Source organism: Lithobates pipiens, unplaced genomic scaffold (assembly GCF_037356315.1).
Source record: "Lithobates pipiens isolate NorthernLeopardFrog02 unplaced genomic scaffold, aLitPip1_a1.2 Scaffold_8, whole genome shotgun sequence".
In the NCBI taxonomy this organism is placed as follows: Eukaryota; Metazoa; Chordata; class Amphibia; order Anura; family Ranidae; genus Lithobates; species Lithobates pipiens.
Window position 1 is genome coordinate 126636931 of NW_027507903.1, and position 16453 is coordinate 126653383.

The 16453-nt window shown below is 40.9% G+C and overlaps 1 protein-coding gene across 1 annotated transcript in view; it reads right to left on the bottom strand.

Moving 5' to 3' along the window:
- Positions 1 to 231: 231 nt before the first annotated feature.
- The window catches only part of MAPK8IP2 (mitogen-activated protein kinase 8 interacting protein 2), a 108350-nt gene continuing 92128 nt past the window's right edge, over positions 232 to 16453 (bottom strand). Inside the window, exons 8-12 of the mRNA XM_077473835.1 lie at positions 11533 to 11642; positions 10477 to 10587; positions 6521 to 6591; positions 4923 to 5021; positions 232 to 4142 (exon numbers count right to left, since the gene is read on the bottom strand). Coding sequence (XP_077329961.1) covers positions 4070 to 4142; positions 4923 to 5021; positions 6521 to 6591; positions 10477 to 10587; positions 11533 to 11642 — 464 coding nt within the window. The 3' untranslated portion in view covers positions 232 to 4069. The remainder of the gene's footprint in view (positions 4143 to 4922; positions 5022 to 6520; positions 6592 to 10476; positions 10588 to 11532; positions 11643 to 16453) is intronic.

The following is a 16453-nucleotide window of genomic DNA, read 5'->3' on the forward strand; positions in this document are numbered from 1 at the left end:
CGGTGCTGACACTGCTGGATTCCAGGACAGGTAAGTGTCCTATTATTAAAAGCCAGTAGCTGCAGTATGTGTAGCTGCTGGTTTTTAATTTTTTTTTTTTCTTTTTTGGGCGGACCTCCGCTTTAAGATTGAAGCTCGTATGTGAATATCGTGCATATTTGTGTGTATCAACATGATTCCATGTAATGTGCATTTTGTACCACTCACTCACAAAACATTAAACACCAGAAATGCAGCTCATTTTTTATTGAATGCTGAAAGGAAAATAAATGAGCCATGACATGAAAAAGATATATCCCATTATCAAGTGCGATTGAATGTCATGCCTTTCCTCTGCAGCTGAAAAATTCAGTCTTTGGGTTCTAGACAGTGCAGATCCTCGGGATTTCCTAACAAGAACATAGACCTCATTTAAAAAAAATATTCCATAAAAACTGTGTTGCTTAAAGCCACCTATCCAATGTTAGCTTTCTGAATCCCAATATCAGGTAAAATGTTGGGCACTATTTATTAAAGCAGATCCTCACTGCATCTGAACACCACAAACCAAAAACACTATTTAATTCTTTTTTAACATTCAAAGTAAACTCCCCCATTTATCCATGTCTCCATGCTTTATTTTGTTGAAAAACACACCCAGGATTTCTGGCCAAGGCCATCTTGAGTAAGGGCCTTCACTTCCTTTAAATTCATCCTGCCCTTAGCTCAAGCATCCACGCAGGAGAATGTGCTTAGCTGAGAAAACCTCCTCCTCTCCACCCCTTCTGAAGACTCCTGGAGTGTATGATATAATTTGCATAGGCAAGAAACCAGGAAGTAACTAAAGAAATATAGGGAAAAAATGTAAATAAGAAAATATGATATACTTTCCTATTTAGTTACTAATTCTAGCAGCATGGGGATTAAAAATAATCAATCATGATCGGGAGAGTGAAGTTTCACTTTAAAATTTCAAATTGTTAATTGCTGCTTTTTGCCCCTTTTTATTTCCCCTTCCAGAATTGACCAGAAGGTTTATTACTTCCATTCATTTGTTCAGCACTTGTGGTACAGTGCTATACACCACCACTTATAATACAAGCCTATCACTAGTTAGATTCTGTTTTGATGGTTTTTTAAACTTTTCCAAAAATGTTTTTTACTAAAAATGAAAAGCCACTTTGAATTAAATTCAACACCTACCGTATTTATCGGCGTATAACACACACTTTCCCCCCCCCCCCGAAAATAGGGGGCAAATCACAGGTATGTGTTATATGCCGATAGTGCACCTCAGAGGGGAAGGGGTGGAATTCACAGAGCTGTCATCTCCTATATAATTGGTTCTCACTTGGCTCTGACGTCACACACAAAGTCCCGCCTCCACCACCGGCATTGGACCAGTGTTCTGTCAATTACAGCAGCTGGTCTAATGCCGATGGCGGAGGCGGGACTATGTATGTGATTGCCGACTGAGAAACAGGAAAACAGGAGATTCCGGCTCTGTGATTTCCTGCATAAGAGATGGCGAGGCCGCAGATGGGCATCAAGCTACATTAATGGGAGACGGGCGCAGATCAGGCTGCAGATGGGCACATATCAGGCTGCATTGAGGCTGCAGATGGGCACAGATCAGGCTGCATTGAGGCTGCAGATGGGCACAGATCAAGCTGCATTGAGGCTGCAGATGGGCACTAATCAGGCTTCATTGATGGGCACTGACCATTATTTTGCTTCAAAGTGGTTTATTTTGAAAAAAAATTTTTTTTCCTGAAACCTCCCTCTTAAATTAAAGTGCGTGTGATACACTGATAAATACAGTACTTACAAAGCCATCCGCAATTTAGCCCCCAGCTACATACATCACTAGCCTAGTCTCAAAATACCAACCCAGCCGTTCCCTTCGTTCCTCACAAGAACTCCTGCTCTCTTATCACCTCCTCCCATGCTCACCTCCAGGACTTTTCCAGAGCCTCTCCAATCCTATGGAACTCGTTACCCCAATCTGTCCGATTATCTCCTACTCTATTAGCTTTTAGACGATCCCTACAAACCCTCCTTTTACAGAGAAGCCTACCCTAACCACACCTAACAACTGTATATTTATTTTCTCCATCAGCTCATCCCCCACGGTTATTACCTTTTGTTTCACTTGACCCTCCCTTCTAGATTGTAAGCTCTAATGAGAAGGGCCCTCTGATTCCTCTTGTATTGAATTGTATTGTAACTATACTGTCTGCCCTCATGTTGTAAAGCGCTGCGTAAACTGTTGGTGCTATATAAATCCTGTATTATAATAATAATAATAACTTTCTTATAGTGTGCCGGCCTGTAAAACCTGATTTAGTCTCCAACCGCTCATTAAGAGGTCTTGAAAGATTGAATAATATTGGTGACTCTGCATAACAACAACAGTTCTTATTTTCAGACACTTTTTGTAAGTGAGGTCCTCTTCATTTTATGCTATGTAGATATGCATGTTCTGCTCTGAGCATTTCACATGAGCCAACACTGCAGATACCGACTCTCTATGCAAACACTTGACCTAGGACTTTACCTCGTCAGATAAAATGTTCCTACACAAAATACCTCAGCAAGTTAATGATTGTTTTACATAAAGAAAATGTTGATTCTCCCTTAACAACAAACCTATTCCATGAATGGTTTTCCATGATATTCATGTTATGACTTTATTGGATTTTCCGTAGCATCCACTGGAGCATCACCTGTTGATATAGTGAGGGTATAGTCTCTATAGTGTCTACATTATCTTCATGCTGCACAGTCTGAATCTTCGTGCCATTAACCCCTTCACTGCAGATTTGGCATAGAAAGGTCAGTGTCAGAACAACAGTAGGAGATAACAGGTAGGTCCTGATACACAAATGGGAGGAACAAAGCAGAAAGCCGCTGATCACTAGCATGTGAGGGAGACAGTTATCAAATGCTATGCTGATCATAACTAACAGAAGCTGGGCTCCTCCAAAAAGTTCAATATGCCCGATCTCAAATGACAACTAAAATAATGCTTTTCTTTTCAAATACACCAGCTATCACACACGACTGTAACAGCACAGAATACACTGTAATGGCAGACGCTGTTACTCTGAGCATTATTAACAAGTTAACAGACATGAGCAAGAAATTGATCATTTCGTGAATAGTCTTCTACCCCATCATCAAGGAGAGCTGTCCCCTAGATTATAAAGCCACCAGAGGGCCTTTGGGAGGTTGGTTGGCCACACAAGAATGAGATTCAAGTTACATTTACGAAACAACAAAGTTTAGCTATGGGAAGCAGAAATGACTAGGATGTGCTTGCTTTTATAGGAAAGAGATACCATTGGAGTAGATAAAGATGAGCCTCGGCCTATTGCCAAAACCAATTATCCACATATCAGATAATGTAGGAGGGTTAGAGTAATGAGCTGCAGTTTTGTCCAATTGTGTATGTTTAAAAAAGACACATCTGCACATTACCAGAGAAACTGCCATGGTGACTGCTTAAGAAGCTCTGTAGAGGTTCATATACATGCTCTCAAGGTGTGCTCTAGAAAGGAAGCCAACATCAAACTTTCCGCTGATCTGCAGCGAGGCATTAGATAAAGTGAAGTGCAGCAAGGAATGTGGGTCATTTCAGGTGCTCTGCTGGTCTGGAGTCCAAAAGTATAAACTCAATGCTCCCCAGTCTCTAATATATGAGCTGTCCTGTTTAGACACTCTGCATGATCGTTCAAGGACGTTGTTAACCCAACATGCTCTACTGCCTGAAGCAAGAAAGGGATTATTCTGAGAGGCACTGCAAACTTGGTCAGGAGTTAATGCAGAGTGCTAGAAAATTTACAGCAGGTGGGAGAGTAAAGTGAGAAGAAATAGAAGGGTTACAGGAGTTTCTATGCAGTTTGCTGTAGGAAAGGGGTTAATGTGAGATGTCCTGTACCAATGAAATGATATAGTTCTGTGTCTGGGGGATGTCAGGGATCATGCAGGCTCATTGCCTCTGGTGTCCTGGCTGAGTGATGATGACATTGAGACTTGTTTATATATTTATACCCCAAGAATCCCACCCTTAATATCTACAACCCCTTGGTTACTCCAAGTAAATATCTTCTGTGGGGCAACTGAACTCCACGTGTTCCTGGTAGAATTCTTGGAAAGCTCGCCTAGAAAGAGGAAAAAAAGGAAAAGCGGTGATCACACAGATCTCACATTCTGATTGTGCCACTTATCAAACATCAAAGAGAAGACGCGGTTTTTATCTGGCAGCTGGCGTCTCTGAGAGGTTCTATTCATAGATCTTATAAATAAAACTGCATTTTTAACATTTGTTTTGTAGTAAATTTCTTATATTTTATAAGTAAGCCAGCTAACCAATGTCCAGTCATTAACAATGATAATATTTGAGCAAATGTATACTGTAGAAAAAATTTACCAGTTTAGACTTTCAGTTTTTTGTTTTAGTTTTTTGCCAAAAATTTAAGTTTTTTTGTCTTAAAGCTTAGCAGATCAATCATGAAGCAGGAACTTTTTCCCTTTTCATCAATCTGTATTTTTCATCATTTTTTATACTAAACTTTAATATCACATCTCTATAGTCAGTTATTTCCAAATTTACATTAAATTGTGGAAGAATTAGGTGAATTTAAATAATATGTTTTGCTATCCTTTATAAACGGGCCCCCGTACATGTGTACCAGCAGAAGCTCAATCTTATGCCAAAAATCAGTGCAATCCATCAGTAGATTACTGTGTCTGCAGCAGTGGCAAATTGCAATTATCACTAATTGGCTAGTGTATCCTGTCATCTGCAAACACATGCAATCCTGTAAGCAATGGTAATGGAAAACATGGTCATTATTGTTAACAGTCCACATATTGGTAAAAATGAACAGCAGTAAATTAGTAGTAAACACTACATGTCTTTCATTCTGTATTAAACTCACCCCACACATTCGGCTACACGTCGCATTGAATCCTGGGAAACAAAGACATGGCACGCAAATCGATTGAGGACTGGATGTTTTGTGATGAAGCCAAAATAGCTGTAACAGCAAATGAAAACCTGATTAAAAATATGTAAATATCACATACAGTACATAAAAAGTATGCCTTGAGATAACTAAAATATTATTGAGTGTAAAGGTGCCATCATCCCAGTAATAGCAATATTGGAAAGATAGGGGATACCCCTACTGTGCCCCCCAGCATAAAAGAAGGAAAAGTAACAACAAATGTAATAAAAAAAATAAATTTTATTTATACAAAATGTGTTAAAAAGGGGAAAGACACCTATCCATATGTAGGAATAAAAGCAATAAGTCTATTTTCTCTCTGGTTCATTTTCCTGTTCTTTTCCACCCCCCCCCCCCCCCATTCTTTCCTTGGTTTCCCTCCTCTCCATCCCTGGTTCTCTCTTTAATTCCACCCCCCCCCCCCCCCTCGTTCGTTGGTTTCCCTCCTCTCCATCCCTGGTTCTCTCTTTAATTCCACACCCAACCCCCCCCCCTCTTTCCTTGGTTTCCCTCCTCTCCATCCCTGGTTCTCGCTTCTATTCCCCACCCAACCCCCCCCCCCCCTTCCTTTTTCTCCCTTCCTCTCCTTTCCACCCCCCCCCCTTTCTTTCCTTAAGACTCCCAGTTTCTACACCAAGAGATATGTGCTGCTTATAAAATACAACAATTTTTTGATCTATAGATATGTGTGCTTGTGGTTGCCCCCCCCCCCCCCCCGTGTCCATCTTAGTGGAGTACCCTCGGGCGCCTTTACCGTTGCTGCTGTCACTGGCTGCTTGTTACCCTGGGTAAGCAACACAATGACCATAGTAAAAAAAAAAATCCTTTCTATTGGCTATACTAAATATTACATTATTTGCAAAAGTCTGTTTTTATGATTTATTGTCTTTACCCTAGATCAGTGATGGCGAACCTTGGCACCCAAGATGTTTTGGAACTACATTTCCCATGATGCCCATGCACTCTGCAGAGTAGCTGAGCATTATGGGAAATGTATTTCCAGAACATCTGGGGTGCCAAGGTTTGCCATCACTGCCCTAGATGATAGTAATTAACCCCTCCTGAAGAAGTGGTTGTTACCGTGAAACACGTAGAGGATTTACTATATATCAAGATTAATTACATCCTGTACCCTCAACATCATCTGAGGACAGCATGCTACCAGAAAAAAACTGAAAGAAATTGTTTCTATTCTTACATATGAATATGTGTCTTTCCCCTTTTTAACAAATTTAACAAATTTTGTATAAATAAAATGTCATTTTTTTAATCACATTTGTTGATACATCCTGGGGGCACAATAGGGGTAGTCCCTAGCTTTCCAATAAAAAATATTGCTTACAAATGAACTGCAATGATCTTCATAATATTCTGCCCACTAAAAATGAAATAAAATAATTTAAAACCAGACAAGCACCTTGTGAGAAGAAAAACACTGCCCATGCTTTTATCCATAACTAACATATGCCCAAATCTAATCTGCTAAGAGGGGCACATATCCCAGTTCCTAAAATCATGTCATTTCTTACCAGCTGTTACGTGGATGGCAACCACAAAAGGAAATATTCTTCATCTGGAAGAAATGACTGCAGCGTTCATCCTGCAGAATAACAAATCAGAACAATATTATAAGACAGAGAGGATCTTGACAATCAGTTGTACAGTAAATCTGTTCATAGAACTGCAAGCACTGGAAATAACATCTAGACCCTTAATTTACACTGAAAATATTCTCTGCAATTGTTTGCATCTCTCAACAGGTTCTAAAAGTGTTAAATTGGCTACATAGGGGTAAGTGCAGTAAGCATAATGTATGTGGAGTTTTAAATATTGCACTTTATTTACTATTTTTCCAATTAAAAATGTTTTTTGAATTTGCTATCAGTTTTAAAGCTCAGAACAGCTAAATGTACTACAATGATTGATTTGTATGTAAAAAGTGGAGCTAAAATTATATTTTAGGCAAAAAACATATATGTGAAATAACCTTTGGATTTGTTAAATAACTATTGAATGCAAAAACAAATGTAAAAGAGTGTCATTGTGTTTGTATAGAACAATATAGTATTGGGTTTACTTCAGTCAAAAATAGCGCCCTCACATGAGCAATACAATCACCTTGTAATGCTGCTTTACACGATCATAGCACTATACATCTGCAGTTGATGACATTTCCATTCACTGACAATCCAGTGATCGTGTTCTATAGCTGCCTGCAAAGTGGTTTACCATGGATGAGATCTGCAGTAATACCCCATATCGCCAGTGTGCAATGCATATTTACTATACTGTACACAGTATTGTAATGTTAAAGCAGAACTAATCCCAACAATTTAACATTTTTTTCAAAGCAGTTAAATTCAAGGCAAGCCATGGATGATAACTAACAAAATCTCACCCCTGTCCTGCCCCAACCTAGCCACCTCTGTCTACAACACTTCATTGTCATCCTCCCTGGACACACTGGCCCCCCTCACTACACACAGAATCAAGGCCCCGAACCCTACAACCTTGGCTAAGAGATGACACCAGACGTCTGAAAAAACATAGCCACACTCTTGAGCACCTGTGACGTAAGTCTAATGCCCCATACACACGGTCAGAAATTCCGATGGAAAAAGTCCAATCGGATTATGTTGTCGGAAAATCTGATCGTGGGTGGGCTCTATTGGGCTTTTTCTGTCATAATTTCCAACGAAAACAGTTTGAGAGCTGGATCTAACATTTTCCGACAACAAAATCCGATCAGACTTTTTCTGATCGTGTGTAGAGAATTCCGACGCACAAAGTGGCACTCATGCTCAGAAACAAATTGGAGATGAAAGCTATTGGCTACTGGCCTCTAAGTAGTCCCGTCCTAGGTTTTGTACATCTCCTCCTTCCGAACGATCGGATTTTCCGACAACTTTGTGCGACCGTGTGTATGCAAGACAAGTTTTGGCCAAAAATCGGACGAATTCTGTGGTCGGAATGTCCGACCATGTGTATGGGGCATAAGTCACATAAATCTGCCCTCCAAAAATAAAATTCCTGCCTCCTCACTGCCAAGCAGACCTATTTTATCACTCTCATTAACAGCTTCCTGTCCCTATCAACTCTTCTCTACCTTTAACTCTCTACTTCATCCTCCACTGCCTCCACCCACTAACTCACTCACTGCTGTGAAGATTGCCAATCACTTGAAACATACGATTGATACAATTTGTGAGGAGATCTCCACTGTACAGATTCCATGTCCACAGGTACAATCGTTACTTCATTCATTCAACCCCACCACTATAAATGAGGTTGCTAAACTTTCTAACGTTAAGATAATCACCTGCCCCCTGGACCCTCTTCTCTCACAAATGCTACGCTCACCCTCTGGCTCTGTCCTACACTTTCTAACTTACATCTTCAATCTCTTCCTCTCTTTTGGCATCTCCCCTAACACTCTAAAACATGCACTAGTCACCCCCATACTTAAAAAGCTCTCACTGGACTCTACCATTCTTAACAATCTATGCCCCATCTCCTTGCTCCCCTTTTTATCCAAACTCCTTGGGCGTTTGGTCTACAACCAAATAAGCAACCACCTCACTGAGAATAACCTTCTTGATCCCCTACGGTGTGGATTTCTCCCTCAACACTCCACAAAAACTGCTCTCCTAAATCTCACAATCTACTAACGGCCAAAGCCAATGGACACTATTCTGTACTCCTACTCCTGGACGTTTCTGCTGCCTTGGATATGATTGACCACCCACTCCTCAAAAGACTCTATGCCTTTGGTCTCCATGACTGTACTCTTCACTGGTTACCTTTACTGGTTAACCTTTAGTGTTACTTACAATTCTACTTCCTCCTCTCCTCTCCCTTTCTCTGTCGGGGTCCCCCAAGGTTCTGTTGTTGGACCTCTCCTATTCTATTCTTGATCTACACCTCCTCCCTGGGTCAGCTGATAGCCTCCCATGGCTTCCAATACCATCTCTACACTGACGACACCCAAATTTATCTCTCTACCCATCAGCTCATCCCTTCAGTCTCCTCACTTATCACTACTTTACTAACAGACTGGATGTCACACCACTTTCTTAAACTCATTCTATCCAAAACTGAGCTCATAATTTCCCCCTCTCTGTCAAGATTGATGGCAAAACTATTATCCCATTCTCACATGCCAAGGTTCTAGGTGTAATCCTGGACTCTGAACTATCCTTTCGACCCCACATCCAATCACTGTCCAAGTCTTGCCACATCAACCTCTGCAACATCTCCAAAATATGCCCCTTTGTAACTGATGACACCACAAAGCTCCTAGATCACTCCCTGGTAATCTTTCGCCTCAATGACTGCAACTTCCTTCTCATTGGCTTACCTTTACATAGGCTATTCCCCCTTCAGTCAGTCCATCATAAATGCTGCCAGACTCATCCACCTTACCAATCACTCAGTGTCTGCTATTCCTCTCCACCAATCCCTCCATTGGCTGCCATTCACCCAACAAATCAAATTCAAAATACTAACAATTTACAAATCCATCCACATCACTAGTCTAGTCTCAAAATACCATTCTAATTGGTCTCTTAGTTCCTCCTAAGTTCTCCTGCTCTCTAGCTCCCTCGTCATCTCCTCCCATGCACACCTCCAGGACTTTTCCCGAGCCTCTTATTCTATGGAACACCCTACTCCAATATGTCTGATTATCCCCTACTATATTTGCTTTTAGACAATCCCTGAAAACCTTCCTCTTCTGAGAAGCCTATTCTGCCCACACCTAAAAACTGTACTTTTATATTCTCCATCAGCTAATAATAATTATTATAATAATAATAATAACTGGCACATTTGCTTCGGCTCTCAACCTGTCAAACCATCAAATGGCTGGTGTCATAACTGATCACATGTGCAGTATGGAAACTGCAGATAAAACTGTGGCTTCTGTGGCTGTAAAGTATAGGAGGGTTTAGTTCCACGTTAATTATAATTCTATGAACTTGTAATTTTGGCTGAAGCCAGCCATACATGGATCACAATTCAGCTGGTTCAGCAGGAAACAGCCAAATTTCAATCCATGTATAGGTAGGGTGGCTGTACAGAATTTGATCTACCGATTGACTTCTGTACAACCACCCTATCAGATTTTTGCACTCAATTAGTGTATTCTGAACGCGGGAAGTCTCCCCACTGCCAGCATTTAAAGGGACAGCTGAAGAATTCCCCCATCCACCTTGAATGTGTGGATAGAGGAATCGAGCCTTTTTTCCCTTAAACCTCCAGGCTGAACAAAAAAAATGAATCATCTATGGACTGCTTAAGCCATTTAATATGTACCATGGTGGCCTTCCACATAACAGTTCATATGAGGTGTCTTGTGTTCTGGCCCATTTTTGTATACCTCAGAAACAATGCAAATTGCAAGGATTGGGAGCAACATGGAAATAAAGTTTCTATACTCCTAACCTAATATTAAAGTTGTTTTAAATGGAATTTTTTTTTTTTTTACCTCTGGCCTGTCATTTCCTCTTAGGATGAGTTTTACACCACGCGGGCAAATCTCCAGTTCACAGCTGGCTGGCGGTCGCAGGTGTACTGTCAGTTTCCTTGCAGTTGCAATCTGATCATACAATAAGAAATAGCACACAGCAGTTCATCACAGTTGTTGGCATTTTAAACCTTAACAATCACTTCATACAGTGGATGCAGGTATTAATGGATAAGTTCACCTTCATGAAAAAAATAATAAATGCACAGGAAAAAATGTGCATTATTACATGTTTACATTGTATTATTACATGTTACACTGTAACTATGGGTCAAACATGTTCTAAAAGGTAAACATAGCATTTTAATCAATATTCAGCCTCTCACATCACTCTGTCCTAGTACCATCATGCATACTTTGCTGTCACCTGTTTGCAGTCAGTCCATAGACTACATTCGTGCGTGAGTGTTAGTACATGCCACAGAAATGAAAGCTTCCCTAATGAAGATAATCATCTTAAAAGTGATAGTATTATCCTGTTTTGCAAATAAGGAGCCATAGTCATCCTGTATTTAGACTGTATGGAAACCCAACATTTCATTTTCCTTATATGTGTCTGCTGTACCATGTACTTGTATGAAAAAAGTATCCCGTTCTCTTTGTATTGCTTCCTTTGTGTGAAATCCCTGGTGTCCCTGCCAGTCCCTCTGTTTTCCTATTAAAAACTGACCACACTAAGCAAGAAGAATACATTGTGGTCCATTCTCTAGCTGGGAACTCAGCCTGATCTCCTCCGATGAACAGACTTGTCCTGACACACCCCACTTGCACAGCCTTTTACTGGGAAGTTCAGTGTAGTGCTGCTTCCCCTTCCCTAGCTCTTATGCAGCTGAGAACAGAGGGAATGTGATCACTTATAAAAAAAGGGTATTTATAATGTTTTTTTTATATATCTACTGTATACTAATGTTTTGCCCTTCCTTTCTATTTTAAACTGAATGGGTTGCTTTACAAGGTGATCGTTTACAATCACTTCAAAATTGTCTGAAAGATGCCTTCAGTATAAAAGAGTCTTACCTTCTGCATAGCTGCACATAAGATACCATTGCCTTGATGATGTGGAACCTCCACTGAACCCAAAAACTGCACATCAAACATCTGGACCCAGGGAGAATTTCCTTTGAGAACTGCAGGGTAATTAAAAAAAGTTTATTGTTGATAATTTTCTGGCATTAAAGAAAACCCATAAAGAGAAAAAAGGCTGCCTCCCTATGAAAATGCTATTTGCATGGCTGCATCTGGCTTCAATACTTTCCTGATTTGCTTTTTTTTGTTCCAGGTCAGTGACTCACAAAGTACTGAATACACTGATACAGCAATGACAGCCACCGTATATCTCTCCATACAGATTCCCTTTAACAGTTTTAGAAAAGTTGCAACAAAAGCAGCTATTCTTAAACATTTGCCTAATAAACTAAAAAAAAAAAAAAAAAAAAAAAAAGCAATAGTATTTTAGGCAAACGTGCTACCACTAAAAGTAAGTTTACACAAGAGACTGGTCCAAAGACAGGTAAGAGCAACAGGGGCTGTTGTTCCCCATTTTGTGAATACAGAAAGAGGAATCCTCACATTTCTGGTTCTCATTCTCTTTCATCTGGCATCATGAGTACTATAAGATTTATGTGTACTATGTTTGTATGGAAAATATGATTTTTGTACTCACCGTAAAATCCTTTTCTTGGATTCCATTGAGGGACACAGGAAGTCTTTCACTTTTGGGTTATACTGCTGCCTACATGAGGAATGGACACTAGCAAACAAAAAAAAAAACAGATGAAAGAAAAACAAGCTCTGGACTGCAGCACTCTTCAGAAAACCACTTTCTTTTAATGGAAAATCACATCACAAACACAGCGAATAAGGAAAAATTGCTGACGTTTCGCACTAGCTGTAGTGCTTAATCATAGCTATGGCTATGATTAAGCCCTACAGCTAGTGTGAAACGTCAGCAATTTTTTCCTTGTTCGCTGTGTTTGTTGAACTGTGATGTGATTTTCCATTAAAATAAAGTGGTTTTCTGAAGAGTGCGGCAGTCCAGAGCTTGTTTTTCGTCTGTTGCTAGTGGTAATAGCCAGCACCTGTGGCTTCCCAGCCGAAGAGAACGGTATACAGCCTGCATGTGTGCTCCTGGAGCGGTGAGATCCCTTCTCCTTCATAAAACAAAAAAAAACAAACTGCAGGCCAGCCCAGAATAATCTCTCCTACTTTCAGCATATCTCAGTTTTGTATAAAGCATGATTAACCACCTTCAGCTCCGGAAGGTTTTACCCCTTCATGACCAGGCCATTTTTTGCAATGCGACACTGCACTACTTTAACTGACAACTGCGTGATCATGCAACACTGTACCCAAACTAAATTTATATAATATTTTTCACACAAATAGAGCTTTCTTTTGGTGGTATTTGGTCACCTCTGGGTTTTTATTTATTTAATTATATAAACAAAAAAAATGTAAATTTAAACAAAAAAAACAATATTTTTTATTTTCTGCTATAAAATATATCCCATAAAAAAATTAAATCTCTTAATAAATTTTAGCCAAAATGTATTCCACTACGTCTTTGGTAAAAAAAAAAAAAAATTCCAATAAGTGTATATTGATTTATTTGTGTGAAAGTTATAGCGTCTAGAAACTATGGGATATACTGTATACTGTAAAAAAAATATTTATACTAGTAATGGTGGTGATTAGTGACTTATAGCAGGTCAGCATGCAATCTGACACTAACCAACACTTTGTGGCAACTAACTACCCCTGACATCGCCAGTGACATTATTACAGTGAATAGTTCCAATAATACAGGGCAGGAAAGGGCTCACATCTAGGGTGATCAATGGGTTAAATATGTGCCTAACAAGTGTTTATGTGTGTACTGTGTGCTGCTTTTACTGGGGATCTACTTGCTTATCAAGGAATGAAAAAGCAATGGGATCCCCTGTCACTGAACACAGCTCTGTGTTATTTAAGCTCACAGAGCTGTGTTGGGGGAAGATGAGAGTTAATTGCCGGATGCCGGCGGTCAATCACTGGCCAGGACCCAGTGATGGGAATGTGTTGTGACGAAAAACAGAACAGCCGGGCAGGTGGGCGCACGCCCCCTACCTTGTAATGCAAAAAAATGCGGTTGGCAAGTGGAGAGACCTGTAACACTCAATGGACGCTAAAAAAAAGGATTTTATGGCAAGCACTAAAACAAAAAGCCTATTTTCTCTCTCATCTAATGAGGAACACACAAATATTTTTACCTTTAAGAACTTCAAAGGCGGTTCGACTGAGTAGCGGGCAACAAAACAAACACAAACAGGGCCATAAAAACAACTGGGAGAACTAGGGACTGCCTGCAGCTCTAAAAGTGGCCTGAAGGACTGAGTCCAAAGCTGGCATCCAGGGCTGCCATTAGAAATCCCGGGGGGCATGCACAACCTGCCTGACAGGCCTCCCGCCCCGAAAATCTAAAAACGATATTTTTACAAAAGATACACAAAAATCAATATCAATGGACTTAAACGTAACATAACTTACCATACCTTACACAATTCCTGCTAAATCTAAAAGCTAAAACAGCATTGAGTTAATAAATAAAGTTCTGTGTGTAAATGAGGTCTTGGGGCTCATTCACATAGATGCTGCGTCCTTTACAGTGGGAATCTGTTTTTTTTTTTTATGTGGCTAATGTGGCTATTGCTGTGTGACCAAGTCCCCTGCTCTAAAAGGATTCCAGGACACCATGCAGACGGATTTCTCAACCACAAAACCAGAGACAACCTGGTCCTTGGTGCCAAACAAATTAGTCTGTCTGGGAACTGGACCGATGTGTCCCATAATGACAAAATGTTGTCAACAAATGTAGAGGTCTGGAGTGAAACTGAGCAAATAGGACTGCCCCAAAGGGGGTTGCCATCAGACTCAGGACTCTCATTTAAAAGCCAAGAGTCGGATAAGTACAAACCTGGCAGAGTTTGAAGTTTCTCTTGAAGGAGCTCAGCTGTATCTAGGTTAAGGATCTGAACTGTTGTAATGTCTGAATGGTTAAAGCCATATTATCCGACAAAACCTTCTCTGACTGTTCCCTCAACAAGAGGTCATCTAAGTATCCCACAATGGGGATGCCAGTAGAATTAGTGCTAGGGACAGCACTTTGGTGAACACCAGAGGTGTAGACAAGAGGGAGAATAAAAGGGCCAACAAATTGAAAGGGTAGGGGAACCACAGCAAATGCTGGAAATAGCACTGGTAGAAGCAACAGGCTAATCCTCTAATGCCGCGTACACACGAGCGGATTGTATGGCGTACTTAGTCCGTCGAAACACATTTCAGCGGACAATCCGCTCGTGTGTGGGCTTCAGCTGACTTTTTCAGCGTGCAGTCCGGAGTACTAAGAATTTTGTTTTTTTCGAAATTCTGTCCGTCGTACTTTGGTTTCAGCGGACAATACAGTCGTCAGTATGCTAGTTCGACGGACTAAGAATGGCGCATGCCCAGAAAGGATTTACACGGCGGAAGGGTGCTTTGCTGTGTCTTGGACTTCCTATTTCTAGTCCCGTCGTACATGCTGTAAACGTCATCGCGCAAGCTTTCGACGGACTGTTTGTGTATCCGTGTGTGGTCAAGTCCGTTCAGTGGAAACTACGACGGATTGTCCGTCGGATTGTATGACGGACTAAGTACGCCATACAATCCGCTCGTGTGTACGCGGCGTAAGAGAGGTGAGCACTGCATTGAGCGGAAACTGTCTCTTTTAACTATGGAGTTATAGCAGTAGACTGACTTCTCAGAGGCAGATCCAGAGAAAGAGATTCTGCGGCAATGGCTCAGAACTTGCTATAGCCATTAGTAAATCAGACAGACAATTTGCAGGAAAAGCTGAGAAGCTGGCTTGTAGCTGATTGGAGTCATAAAGTCTTGCATGACAATAGTAAAAACCTCAGCAGAAAGGGCACAGAAAATGGCAACACTCGACTAAGCAAAGGAAAACTCTGAAGATGGAATAGACTCTGGTATGTGCAGGTAACATTATTCCAGTCAGCTGCTTTAGTGTGTGTGGCAGAAGTCTAGGTAAATATGACACAGTATCTCACAAAAGTGAGTACACCCCTCACATTTTTGTAAATACTGACACTTTGCTACAATGTAAAGTACTGAGTGTACAGCTTGTATAACAGTGTCAACAATTTGCTGTCCCCTCAAAATAACTCAACACACAGCCATTAATGTCTAAACCACTGGCAACAAAAGTCAGTACACCCCTAAGTGAAAATGTCAAAATTGGGCCCAATTAGCCATTTTCCCTGTCATGTGACTCATTAGTGTTACAAGTTCTCAGGTGTGAATGGGGAACCGGTGTGTTACATTTGGTATTGTAGCTCTCACTCTCTCGTACTGGTCTCTGGAAGTTCAACATGGCACCTCATGGCAAAGAACTATCTGAGGATCTGTTACTCTAAGTTAAGATGGCCTAGGCTGTAAGAGGGTTTGCCAAGACCCTGAAACTGAGCTGCAGCACGGTGGCCAAGACCATACAGTGGTTTAACAGGACAGGTTCCACTCAGAACAGGCCTCGTCATAGTGTCAAGTGTGCGTGGCAGCAACCAGGTGAGGAGTACAAAGAAAAGTGTGTCTTGCCTACAGTCAAGCATGGTGGTGGGAGTGTCATGGCCTGGGGCTGCATGAGTGCTGCCGGAACTGGAGAGCTACAATTCATTATGGGAACCATTAATGCCAACATGTACTGTGACATACTGAAGCAGAGCATAATCCCCTCTCTTTGGAGACTGGGCCGCAGGGCAGTATTTCAAGATGATAATGACCCCAAATACACCTCCAAGATGACCACTGCCTTGTTAAAGAAGCTGAGGGTAAAGGTGATGGACTGGCCAAGCATGTATCCAGACCTAAACCCTATTGAGCATCTGTAGGGCATCCTCAAACAGGAGAT